This window comes from Tilletiaria anomala (assembly GCF_000711695.1).
Source record: "Tilletiaria anomala UBC 951 chromosome Unknown K437scaffold_1, whole genome shotgun sequence".
NCBI classification, from domain to species: Eukaryota; Fungi; Basidiomycota; class Exobasidiomycetes; order Georgefischeriales; family Tilletiariaceae; genus Tilletiaria; species Tilletiaria anomala.
Window position 1 is genome coordinate 265381 of NW_013547021.1, and position 11833 is coordinate 277213.

The following is an 11833-nucleotide window of genomic DNA, read 5'->3' on the forward strand; positions in this document are numbered from 1 at the left end:
TACACCTGCACCTGTTTGGTCCTTCGTCCTTTCCCAAGGCTCCATGCTCACGAGACACGAATCACCCTCTCGACTCGTATGTATTGGAGGACGACAACGCGTGACATCTATGAGCGGGACTTCGAGGCAGATACTGACAACCTCACCGGCGCAACGAAGCGCGACGACTGGTGCTCAGCGTATCCTGCCAGCGGACCGAGCGTGTGCTCCCCCACAGATGAAGTAACTCGGGGTTGCTTTTATACCCCGGCCTGCAGCATACGTCCACTTATCTGACACACAACACGATCTGGTTACTATTGAGTCTGCTATATTGCTAGATTTAAGCATGGACGAGTTCCCACCAGGTGGTGGGCCCTCGGGGGAACCTGACTATTCGACCTGGTCGATCGAGGATCGCTTAGCATCCAAGGTGAGATCATAGCTCATGAATTGTCAAGAGCGCACGAATTGACCGCATCATCTACGACCGTATTCCTGAATAGGTCTGGAAAGCGCGATGTTCAGCTTACGAAACTCTAGCAACGAAGTTCAGCCGGACTTCTGATGAGTCCGATCCGGCCTTCAAGCCATACCTTCGCGATGCCGACAAGCTCAGGGCGATGGTCATTGACAGCAACGCTGTCGCGCAGGAAAAAGGAGTTGAGGCAGCCTGCAAGTTCGTGGAATTCTCGGGGAAGGAAGGCGGACGAACACGAGCTACCGTATTGCCAGCCGTCGTGGACAAATGTCTTGGGTCAACGAGGGCGGGAACAAAGAGGAGTGCTCTCGAGCTGACCCTATTTTATGTGGAGATGGAGGACGTGATGGGAAGTGAGGGCATTGTTGTGAGTATTCAGAAATTGACTCATCATGAGAACGCCATGACTAACGCGCTGTACCGGTCTGTTCAGACGGACGTACTAGGCGGCTTGTCAAGTAAGCAGCCAAAGGTGGTCGCGGCGTGTGTGGTCGCACTCAAGGAGATGGTCAAGCTATTCGGGCCAAAGCAAGTGTCCGCCAAACTCATTCTCAAGCGTCTTCCCGACATATTTGCGCACTCTGACAAGACTGTCAGAGCCGAGGGAGCAGAGCTCGCGAAAGAACTTTATCGGTACATCGGCGCAGCAATCGACCCCACCATCGATAAACTCAAAGATATCCAGGCAAAGGAGCTCAGAGCCAGCTTTGAGCAGCTTGGAAGCGATAAGGCGGTACCGTCACGGCATATCCTTTCAGAGAAAGCAGTAGCTGAGGCAGCAGCGGCGGCGGCGGCAGCCGCCGGGGTGGCACCAACCGACGCCCGCGCTGCAGAGGGTGACGCTGGGCCCGGCGTGGACGCTGGTGATGCGGGGCTCGACGCGTACGATTTGGCTGAAGCGATCGACCCTTTCAAAGCAAAAGAGTGGCCGAACGATTATGAAGACCTCATCGCATCAAAGAAATGGTCCGAACGCAGGGATGCGCTGCAAGGGGCGCAAGCAGCACTGAAGGCGTCTCCAAAGCTGAGCCCTGCACCAGCGGGACAATATGACGCCCTAGTCGATGTCTGCGCGGAGAAAATCAAGAAGGACTCCAACATCGCTGTTGCCTGCGAAGCCTGCGCAGTGCTAGAGCTGCTCGCCAAGGGTCTGCGCAACTGGTTCGGAGGACGATACAAAAGCAAAGTCCTGCCCCCACTCCTTGAGAAGCTCAAGGAAAAGAAGCAGAGTGTCATGGACGCTGTCAACAGTACGCTTGATGCAGTCTTTCAGACTGTCACATTCTCTGATATTTTGGAGGATGTCATCGCCGGAACGACACACAAGAACCCAAACGTCAAGGCACAATCGATCCTCTTCTTGGCGCGAAGCTTACGCACGACCCGTACGCCACCTGCCAAAGCCGATGTCAAACCCATTGCCGAGGCACTTGTCCAGGCCTTGAGCGACGCGGCTGGCGAAGTCCGAGACGCAGGCGCGCAAGGCTTAGGGACTTTGATGAAACTGGTTGGCGAAAGACCCATGAACCAATTCATCGATCAATTGGACGATATCAAGAAGGCGAAGGTCAAGGAGGAGTTCGCCAATGCAACTGTCAAAGTCAAGATGGGTACTCCCTCGGGTACTGCACCTGCTTCGCGAGCTCCTGCAGCAGCTGCAAAGCCCGCGCCATCTCTAGCGCCAAGACAAGGGCGGACTTCAGACAAAGAAAACCTGCCGCCCACTTCCGAAAAAGGAGGTCAAGGAGCGATGCCTGCATTTGGATCTGCTGCGCTGGGGCCAAAGGCACCGGTAGCGCGTCCCCCTGCCAAAAAGCCGACCACAGCACCGGCCAAGAAGCCTTTGGGTGGCTCGGGGCCGCCGAAGGTTGGAAAGCCCAGCGGTGCTGCTGCTTCGGCCACAGAGCCAGTCAAATTCCGCTTCACGCCAGAGGATGCTGAAGGCAAGGCAGCCGAACTCATTCCATGCGAGATCTCCGGCCTCATCTCGAGCGCAAATTGGAAAGAAAGGCTGGAGGGAATGACTAACTTCAACACATGGCTAGGAGGCTCCGTATCAGATATCGAAAGCGAATTGGTCGTTCGGACTCTTGGAAAGAAGCCTGGCTGGAAGGAGAGCAATTTCCAGGTTTTAAGCGAAGTCTACAAGGTCCTCCGACAGCTTGCCGATACTTGCCCCACTTTTGGTCGCGCCTCAGTCGCCCTCTCGGTCCAACCTTTGGTCGAGAAGCTGGGAGATATCAAGCTCAAGACAGCTGCAGGTGACACGATGCTCTTGTATGCGGAGAAGACTTCCTTTGGCTTTTTGCTCGCTCAAGCATTAACGCCTTTGGCAGGTCTAAAGGCGCCCAAGGCGATCGCAGACTCTCTCTCATGGGTCGACCAAGCCATCCTGGAATTCGGCTTTCAGGGCGTGGATGTGCGGAGCTTGGTGGATCACCTGGTCGACTGTCTCAAGTCAGCGAATGCTGCAGTGCGGTCCAATGCAACCAAAGTCTTCGGCACTGTCGCACGTTATGTCGGGCCTGCCCTGAACACGTTTATCGCGGACATCAACGCGCAGCTGAAAGCCAGCATTGAAGCCGAGATTGCGAAGGCAGGCAATAACCCTCCACCTGCTCCGACACGCTTCAGTGCAGAGCTGCAAGCAATGGTGTCCGCCAGCGCTAAAGCGGCCAGCGGTTCCGCAGCACCTGTTACGCATGACCCTCTGGAAGACCTCGTGCCCCGCCAGTCCCTCGAAAAACTTATCCCAGCATCGGCAATCGCTCAGCTCAACCATACCAACTGGAAGGAGCGAAAGGAAGGCTTGGAGCAAATACAGTCTATCTTGGAAGTCAACTCGCGACTCAAGCCTGAGATGAACGAGTTAACCCAGGCACTCAAGCTTCGTTATGCTGATAGCAATATGCAGGTCAAGACCTTGGCGCTTGATGTCATCAGCCGAATAGCGACAGGCATGGGCAAAGGGTTCGAGACTCACGCTCGGACTTTCGTGCCCCCTGTCACCGCAGTTCTTGCAGATGCGAAAGTGCCCATGCGTGCTGCTGCTTCTGCGGCCCTTACAGCCATGGCGGAGGCGTCGACTGTCGCGCCCATGATCCCGGGGTTTACCACCGTTCTCGAGAGCAAGTCAGCCAACCCTATGCTCAAACAGGATCTCTTCACATGGCTGGCCACCTGGTTCGGAACGCATCCGCCCGAGAAGCCACTAGACTTGGCACCTCTTGCGCAACACGCCGTCTTTGCACTCGACGACAAGCTGGCTGCGGTCCGAAAGGCAGCGCAAGCCGCCCTACCATTCATCATGGCACGAGCTGGATACAAGTTCGTGATGGACCAGACAAATTCGCTCAAAGCCGCCTCCCGGAACTCAGTCATTCCGCTGATTGACGCAGCCAAGGCTCAGATGCCCGCCATGGCCGCCGGTCCCAAGGGCACTGCGCAGAGCGCAGAGGCAAAACAGCCACCAGCGAGCACACGAGCAACCAGTGTGGCTCAAAGTAAGGCCAGTGTGCGGGAAGATAACAACGATTCCGCTGCACCAGCTCCTGCAGCTACAATTCCAAAGACCTCGACTCTCAAACCGGGTTTGAAAGCGCCTAGCGCCGTAGGCCGATCCTTGCGTGCTCCAACGACCGCACGACCAGTTTCTACGCTTCTCAGCAGCGACGATGGACCACACGGTATGAGCAAGTCACGCCTTGGAATGGGCAAACGTCCGACTTCCGCAGCGCAGTCTGGGAGCGGTCTTGCAAAAGACGGGACATCACCTATCATCACCGCTGACCTCAAATTTAAAGCGGCCCGGGAGAAGAAAGAGTCACGCGGCGTGCATTGGATCGGCCCAGACGCTACAGCGAAACCAGAGTTGGCAGACTTCCTTCGAGCTCAGTGCGAGCATCATTTCAGCAATGGCATCCTGGACGCCATGTTTTCCAAGGACCATAGCGCCGAAAGGGACTTTCTCGCTGCTCTCACGCTCCTTTCAGACTTTGTCGGCTCTCCTGGCTTTGCCTCACAAGAGTTTGACTTGTCCGCCGACGATGTTTCAGCAAGGCTGATTTCAAACGCCGACTTGCTCTTCAAGTACATCACGCTACGCCTTACAGACAACAATACTAGCATCTCGCTGAAGTGTCTGGATATCCTCGATCACCTTGTGGATGTCCTTCGCGAGCAACGGTATAACATGAGCGACTATGAGGCAAGCCTTCTGCTTCCCTGTGTCGTTGCCAAGGTGAGCACTCCATCTAGTTTACTAAAGCAATGAGAGTATTGACTTGAGTAAACGTGCCTCAAAGTTTGGAGACCCAAAGATCGCATTCAGAGACCGAATCCGCGAGATCCTCCGTAAGCTCGGCTTCATTTTCCCGCCGAGCAAGCTGCTCTTCAGGTATCTGGAAGAGGGGCTGCAAGCGAAGAACATGCGTGTGCGCGTCGAATGCTTGGGAGAAGTGGGCTACATTTTCGCAAAGAATGGCTTGCATGTTTGCACGCCTGCGAAAGTACTTCCGCTGATTGCGAAGCAGATCGGCGACCGAGATGCGAACGTACGACAAGCCGCTCTGGGAGCTCTCAGCGAGGCATACAAGATTGTCGGCGACGATGTCTATGGCTTGTGCGGCGATTTGCCAGGAAAAGAACGCTCCATGCTCGAAGAAAGGCTCAAGCGCGTGCCTACGACGAAGGGCTTGGCTACTGCAGCGTCAAAGGCAGCCACCCAATTGCCTGGCTCTCGGCTCGCTCGACCATCGCTTATCATGGCGAGTGGCAGTGGTATTGGGCGGCCGAGACAGTCAACACTGCCAAAACCTGCACCTGCAGTATCGTCACTGGCCCCCAAGGCTCCCCAGAGTGCGTTGGCCTCGAATGACGCTCCAGCGGTCGAGCCTGTAGAGTCCGAAGATCTCTACGGAAGCGGACAGGAGGACGAAGAGGATGACATGCCAATCGAGCAGTGCATCAACGAGATCACTAGCACAGACGCAAAACGTGCTAGCTATGCTATGCAGCACGTTGAGCACTATATCAAGGAGACCGACCCTGTCATTTCTTCCTATGCGGACCAACTGATCATCGTTCTGGGCAAGGCGTTCCGCAAAGCCTTCGCTGCAGAAGGGGAGTCACCAGAATTGGAAAAACTTCGTCGCCATCTGCTGGTAACCTTAACAAGCTTTTTTGCCAACGACGAAAAATGGGACGGGAAACCTCTGGGAGCATTCGTCACTCAGTCAGCACTTGGACCACTCCTGACCGAGCTTCTGCAGTGGCTCATTGAGGCAACGCGCGCCGCGGATGAGGAGCCATTGAAAAAATACTCCAAGATTCTGAACGTTCTTGTTCTGCGGAGCTTCTCGACCTGCGAGGTAAATGTTTTGTACGAGTGAGTATTTCTATTTGTCCACCAGTTCAACGTGTGCACTATCTGATCTAATTTCTTTCCATTGTACAGCACCTGCTTCTCGATGTTGGCCGAGGCGACGGAAGACTTCCGCGAATTGTCGCCTGCGCTGCTCAGCAAGCGTGCCAAGTTCGCGGATTTGATAATCAAATGTGTCTGGAAGATTACCAAGGCGCTTCCAGATTTCCTTCAGAACAATTTGGTCGATCCAAGCCGTCTGCTCTTGGCGCTCGAACGACTGTTCCAAGTGGTCCCGCCAAACGAGTGGAAGGCGCGCGCACGCGATGGGTTGCCAATCTCAGACCTGCCGCTGAAAACCCTCAAGATCATCCTCACGCACGTGCACACGGCCTTGGGCGAGGACGTGCTCAACCATCTCGACCTCATTTCCGAGCCCGAGAATAGCACTATTTACCCCTACCTCGTGCGCCTCGTCAATCGCGATGAGGAGGAAGATCGCGATGATGCGTTGGTTGCAAATGTCGATGACAGCCCGAGGAGCCGTGCCAAAGGTCGTCGCACGCCTCCGACCCCTGCTTCACCTCAGCAAGCATCGAAGAGTACGCCCATGTCGCCAGCTTCCACCAGCATGGACGACGAGCCTGCGAATGCGGAGTTGTTGGCCATCTTCGGGCGCATTTCTCAGAAAGACCAGTCATCGCTTGCAATCAAGGACCTCTACGAATTCACCAAAAAATATCCGCACAAGTTTGCCAATGTTGAGAAAGCATTGCAAAACACGGGCCCGATCTTCCAGAGGTAAGTCAATTCGAGTAATTCGGAGTGACATACATAAAGAAAGCGACTTAGACGCAGATGTGGCATTTCAGATACATTAAGCGCGCGCTTGCAAGGCATGCTGCTGAAGATGAAGAGGCTGGTCAAGTTGAAGCTGGTACGTGACATACGTATGATGGTCATCGTCGCTCCATCCAATGCTAATGCTCGCCACTTTTGCAGGAGCAGCCTCAAGTGGACTGGAATCTCCACGAATGTCCCGTCGTAATTCTACCCGGGATTCAGTGCGCACCAGTGTAGCGCTGCAAGACATGTACCTACCAGCGTCGCCGCGGCCGTCGCTTGGAAATGGCGGTATCGGCTTGGCGAGTCCCTGCCTCAGCTCGGCGCTGTCAGACGCGCCTGCATCGCCCTTGCACAACGGCTCAGCAGCTAGCAACGGGCACGGACAACGAACGTCTGTGGCAGCCGATGAGCGACTCGCAGAGCTGCGAGCGCGCTTTGGGCGGCCAAGCCCAATAGCACCGGCAGCTGCATACAGCGGCGATGGTGAACGGGTCCACTCGGAAGGCGCATCGAGCACCAATCCGGACGTAATCAGGAACAAGCTTGCAGCCATGAGGGGCGAGTAAGCCGCGAAGCTCATGCTGGTCTCTTATTCACCCTGCTCGCTCACTAGCGTGCCTACTTGCATGCTACCTACTTGCACTGGCATACATGCCGGCAATAGTGTGGTATATCCTAGACTGTATCATACTCGTGTCAACTCTGTGTACGCGACTTTGGAGACATTCCGGAACTTGCATCGTTCAACACATGCAAGGATGTGGCCACAAAGAACCTGGCGCCTGTAAGGTTGTGAAGGTCATCGGCACCTCACAAGACCTCCGGGTGTAAAGTAAGAGTTGACACTTGGAATCATGCACACCTGATAACCCTCCTCTCGACGCGCTCGGTTTGTCCATGGTTGCACTGGCTCCAGCTGCCAAGAGATGGAGGCGCTGTGGTGCTTCCATATTGTGATTTTCGGTGCAACACGTCCACAATTGCGCTCATCTGGATTGGACTTAAGCTTGGCTATGGCATGCGCCAGGTGGCGCATTTTAAAAGACGAGGCAATAAGCGGGACACGCGGGCCATAAATGAGGCATAAGCCCATCTGCCAAGGTCATCACTCCGGGAACGCTGTTATAAGCGGATTTCTTCATTGAGCAGCACAGCGACAGTTTCGCTCCTTCAAACAAGCACCGCATGTCCAGTCCTTGAGGCGGCGCGACGAAGGCAGTCAGAGGCTTGGTTAAGTGACTGTCCCAACGCGAGCACCAATAGGTCGCTCTCGTCGCTGCGACCGCTTCGGCGTTCATATCCTTGGCAATTTCCCATCCCTGGTACGGCACATTACCACTATCCATGATCAAGCGTGCAGCTGAGCCGTCGAAGGATGGTTCACGCAGATATGGCATTTACCCCAGAGGCAAGCAGGTCGACACTCCGCTTGGTCGCATCAACTTCGAAGTCATTGGCGCGGCAGACAGCAAGAAGCGGCTGTTCGTTCATGGCATCTCGATTCTATCTGCAGCATGGTAGCTCCTTGTGCCCCGTCTAGTCGATACGACCCTGTTCACTTCGCAGACTGTTTACCTCTTGTCCGCGCTCAACTTGCCAGGCTGGGACAATTTGACCTCGTCAACATGTCCCTCGGCCGAAGGACCGCTATAATGTTCGCTTACTGCTTCCCCGATGGGATCATGTGAATGCATCTCCTGTGTCCAGTTGAAGGAACGCCTAAGCGTGACTTCCCGTTCTCATCCGCTTCGCCATGAGCCAATATAACTCCTTGGAAACACCTGCCAGTCTTCGCCTCGCCGCCCTCATCCCGCGTAAGAGCATCGAAATTGCCAAGTGGCAGGTCGAGAACCACCCTGAGTTCCTGCTCGCCTTCACGCGTAGCATGACCCAAGGGCCCACCTTCGATATGAAAGACACACTGCAGGCCACGGTGAATGTATCGCTGCCGTCTGGAGACAAGGATTCTACCGTCCCCATGGTTACCAAGGACTTTTGGGCAGCCTCAGAATTGACGTGATCGAAGGTGCGTCAGGTCGATCCAAAGAGAAGCTGTGACGTTCTGTACGTCACAGGGTTTCTCGCCCTATGTATTTGCAGGTGGAGGGCACTTCTTGGTTTTGACACACCCCGAGCAGACCGATAAATTTATCATAGCTCATCTAATGAAACAGATGAGAGCATCGGTTTGAAATCCATCGCTTGTTGGATTGGAATACGTGGCTCACACTTGGTTCGCGGTCAAACTTGTCCAAAGAATCACAGAATGTTGCAGCACTCTCACGCGATCTTTGCGCTGACACCCGCTTGCGATACTGTGGCACCGAATAGTTCGGTTTGCATACGGCTGTGCTGCGTTGCACCCGTCATTGGGCTTCCAAAGCCGTACCTTAGCGCGCCAAGGCTGTAATCCTTGCCTTCCTCCCGCTCGTGCATCGGAGGCCACTCCGCGCGTCGGTTGATGTAGTACTCTGCGAAACGGTCGCCACCGTCTGAAACTGCGTTGAACGTCGCGTAGATTGCTGCGCGCGGGTTCGAGGATGAGCTGATCGGTAGGAATGTAATTTGAAATCAATCAGCGATACATGCATTATTCAACCGCCAAAATCTGTGCGTCTACTTACTTTGGTCCACTACGGTGCGCAAGGTACGAGCCAAAGATTAGCACGTCGCCTGGCTTGAGGGGAACAAGGATCCACTCGTTTGCATCTTCCCAGTCTTTCGGGATACACTGACGGGGTAGTGCGTACGAGAAACTGTTCGTGAGCAGCTGATGATGCTTCTCGTTAGTCAGCGCTGCGACTCACGTTGTCGGATCCCACAGGGATATTCATCCTGTGGCTTCCAGGCACAACTTCGAGGCACCCGTTCTCGAGTGTCGCCTTGTCCACGGCGATGTTAACGGTGAGGTGCTGTCAAGAACGTGGATATGAGCTTCAGGAAAAGCATTAACAGTCGCTGCGCAAAGAGTTACCTTCAAAGCACCAGCATGCGTGTATGCTGGCGCATCTTGATGTGCATCAAAGCCGCCAGCCTTGGGGAGTTTGTAGTTAATTTTTTCCTTGAAAAGGATCATCTGCAAAAAGGTACCGGACGAAAATGACCCTGGCATTCAGCTGTTGATCTTGGCCTCGAAGAGTAGACCTCCGGAATGAAATCGCGCACCTCTTCACCACTCAACTGCTTCAAGACGCCCATCAAACGATCACCCCGGAAGAGCGCATTGAAGCCTGGGTGAAAGGGGCTGTAGTTCTCCGTCCTGGTAAGCACCATGCGTCCATCGCTGATTTTTTCTTGGTACGGCATCCATTTGCCCTTGACGAGGGGCCAGTCGTGCACCTGCTGAGTCCATTGCCTCAATGTTTGCACCGAAGAGGTGTCGGCTAGGAAGTCGCGGAGGATAAGAAATCCTTGCTGCTCGAAGGAGGTGATTTGCTCAGGCGAGAGCATGTATGGCTCGTTGGAAATGGAGAGAGGAGCGTCTGACATGGTGAATTGGCTGCGAGTCGGCTTCTGCAAGGCTGGAATGTTGCGTCGTGAACCTTTCACTTGTGCTTCTTGATGCCCTTTTGCCGGAGGGGAGAGAATATTCAGACGTTTTGTTCTTGCACTCACATCTGCCGAAAAACAGGGTCATACCAGCACGTTGCGTTGGTCTTTTATATCTTTGCGAAAGGACACGATACAGTCAACAGTATCGGAGACATCACGAGTAGATCCACAGCCGTCATACATGCATCTGACGAAATCTGCTCCTCATGAGACCCTATCTCAGATAGATCCAACCTCACTAGAGGAGAACCTGTCACCGTCACCAAGCCCTGCTGCGCGAGAGGAGGTCTCGTCAACAAGGGGGCAAGAGAATAGTTTGGGCGAGAGGAGCTCGGCCTTCTCTCCGAGGGCTGAGGGACAGATGACCGAGACGTGGGGTAACGCGGGAGTAGAATGTCAGTGAGCTTTACACATTTTGGCATGTTCCTGTTGAATCTTTCTGCGGTCTCGCCTTTATCTCCTATGAAACTGAATCCTATCTTCCTTTCCTCTATTTTACGCCTCGCAACGGGTTTGCGTCGTGCGACGGTTGTGCACTTTGCACTTGTGCTTTCCTTGGCCTTTTCTGCTAACAAATAAGTTATCCCCAGACAAATTGAATAATGATCGAAGCCATCAAGTTCACAGCCTGCCGAGTACCGAACATGAGTCTTTCGGTCACGACCGTTCCTGCAAGTGCGTGCTGACATGTAAGAAGCGAACTTATATTCCGAGTGACGGGTAATCAAGTCCCTTGAACCCCCGCGATACTTTCGCGATCAAGCTGATCTGACTGGCAACAAAGTATGGGCTCGAGCCCATCCGCTACCTTCAATTCAGGGTTATCCTTTCCTAGGATCGAGTCACCTCGTGCTCAAAGAACCCATGCGGACAAGCACATCAATATAAGCTTCCACATGTTGCATGTGTCAAGGATTTCAAGCTGGAGGACGCTGGAAAAAGCCCTCTGCTGGCGAGTCCTCACCCTTCGAGCACCAGTCTTCCCTTACAATTCTCGAGAAGCGTCTCGCAGCTGGCAGCCCCGTTCAGCAAGATGCTGGCTGGAACCCGATGCTCGCCAGGAAATCAAGACTTTTATCTTCACGGCTGTCTTTTCTGGCTTGGCTTTGACGAGATATAGCTACATCGAAGGCGTCGGTGGCAGCTGCAATTTGATCCTCAAGCACAAGTAAGGCGGCGAATACCCTTTGGCCCTCACGAAGCGCGTGTCGCAGGCTTATTTTGTCGGCGTCATCATTGGTGAGAGCATTTCACAACTTTCTGATAGCGTGGTGCAAATCCAAACGCATTGTCTTTTCGTTCTATGCAGGCGCGCTGCTCTTCAGCCAAGTGATCCACTGTTTTCTGCGCCGAGTCGGCGTTTTTGGCGCGACCTCCATCCTCATAGTTTAGATCATCCTCTCAATAGCATCAAACGGCACGACTACCTTGGGTTTCCTCTTGATTCTGATCATCGGTTACGGCATCAGAAGCTATCGTGCTGGCGCCGAGTACTCTTTCTGTGGCACGGGCTTGAGGGAAGCTGCAGACGCAACACCCCCGTGATACGGTGACGTGACCTGCTCTTCGATCTCATTGGAGATGGAGCCATCGACTTCGGCTTCGTCGTCGCA

At 54.2% G+C, this 11833-nt stretch overlaps 4 protein-coding genes across 4 annotated transcripts; 3 read left to right on the forward strand and 1 right to left on the reverse strand.

Moving 5' to 3' along the window:
* Positions 1-328: 328 nt before the first annotated feature.
* Positions 329-6767, forward strand: K437DRAFT_218769 (ARM repeat-containing protein; the record flags this gene model as incomplete). Its single annotated transcript, XM_013390987.1, has 6 exons — positions 329-412; positions 486-827; positions 894-4700; positions 4765-5846; positions 5916-6623; positions 6695-6767. 6 exons carry the CDS (start codon positions 329-331, stop codon positions 6765-6767), a joined length of 6096 nt encoding a protein of 2031 aa, XP_013246441.1.
* Positions 6768-7764: 997 nt separating this feature from the next.
* On the forward strand, positions 7765-8688 carry K437DRAFT_292224 (uncharacterized protein; the record flags this gene model as incomplete). The annotated part of the gene is made up of 3 exons (XM_013390988.1): positions 7765-8185; positions 8209-8352; positions 8457-8688. Exons 1-3 carry the CDS (start codon positions 8013-8015, stop codon positions 8686-8688), a joined length of 549 nt encoding a protein of 182 aa, XP_013246442.1. The 5' UTR covers positions 7765-8012.
* A 130-nt stretch (positions 8689-8818) lies between these two features.
* K437DRAFT_2787 (PhyH-domain-containing protein) lies at positions 8819-10242 on the reverse strand. Its single transcript, XM_013390903.1, has 5 exons — positions 9834-10242; positions 9643-9744; positions 9476-9580; positions 9293-9399; positions 8819-9213 (listed from the first exon to the last, which is right to left on the reverse strand). Exons 1-5 carry the CDS (start codon positions 10155-10157, stop codon positions 8949-8951), a joined length of 903 nt encoding a protein of 300 aa, XP_013246357.1. The 5' UTR covers positions 10158-10242; the 3' UTR covers positions 8819-8948.
* Positions 10243-10713: 471 nt separating this feature from the next.
* On the forward strand, positions 10714-11737 carry K437DRAFT_2875 (uncharacterized protein). The gene is made up of 3 exons (XM_013390904.1): positions 10714-10895; positions 10984-11388; positions 11546-11737. Exons 2-3 carry the CDS (start codon positions 11006-11008, stop codon positions 11610-11612), a joined length of 450 nt encoding a protein of 149 aa, XP_013246358.1. The 5' UTR covers positions 10714-10895; positions 10984-11005; the 3' UTR covers positions 11613-11737.
* Positions 11738-11833: the final 96 nt, after the last annotated feature.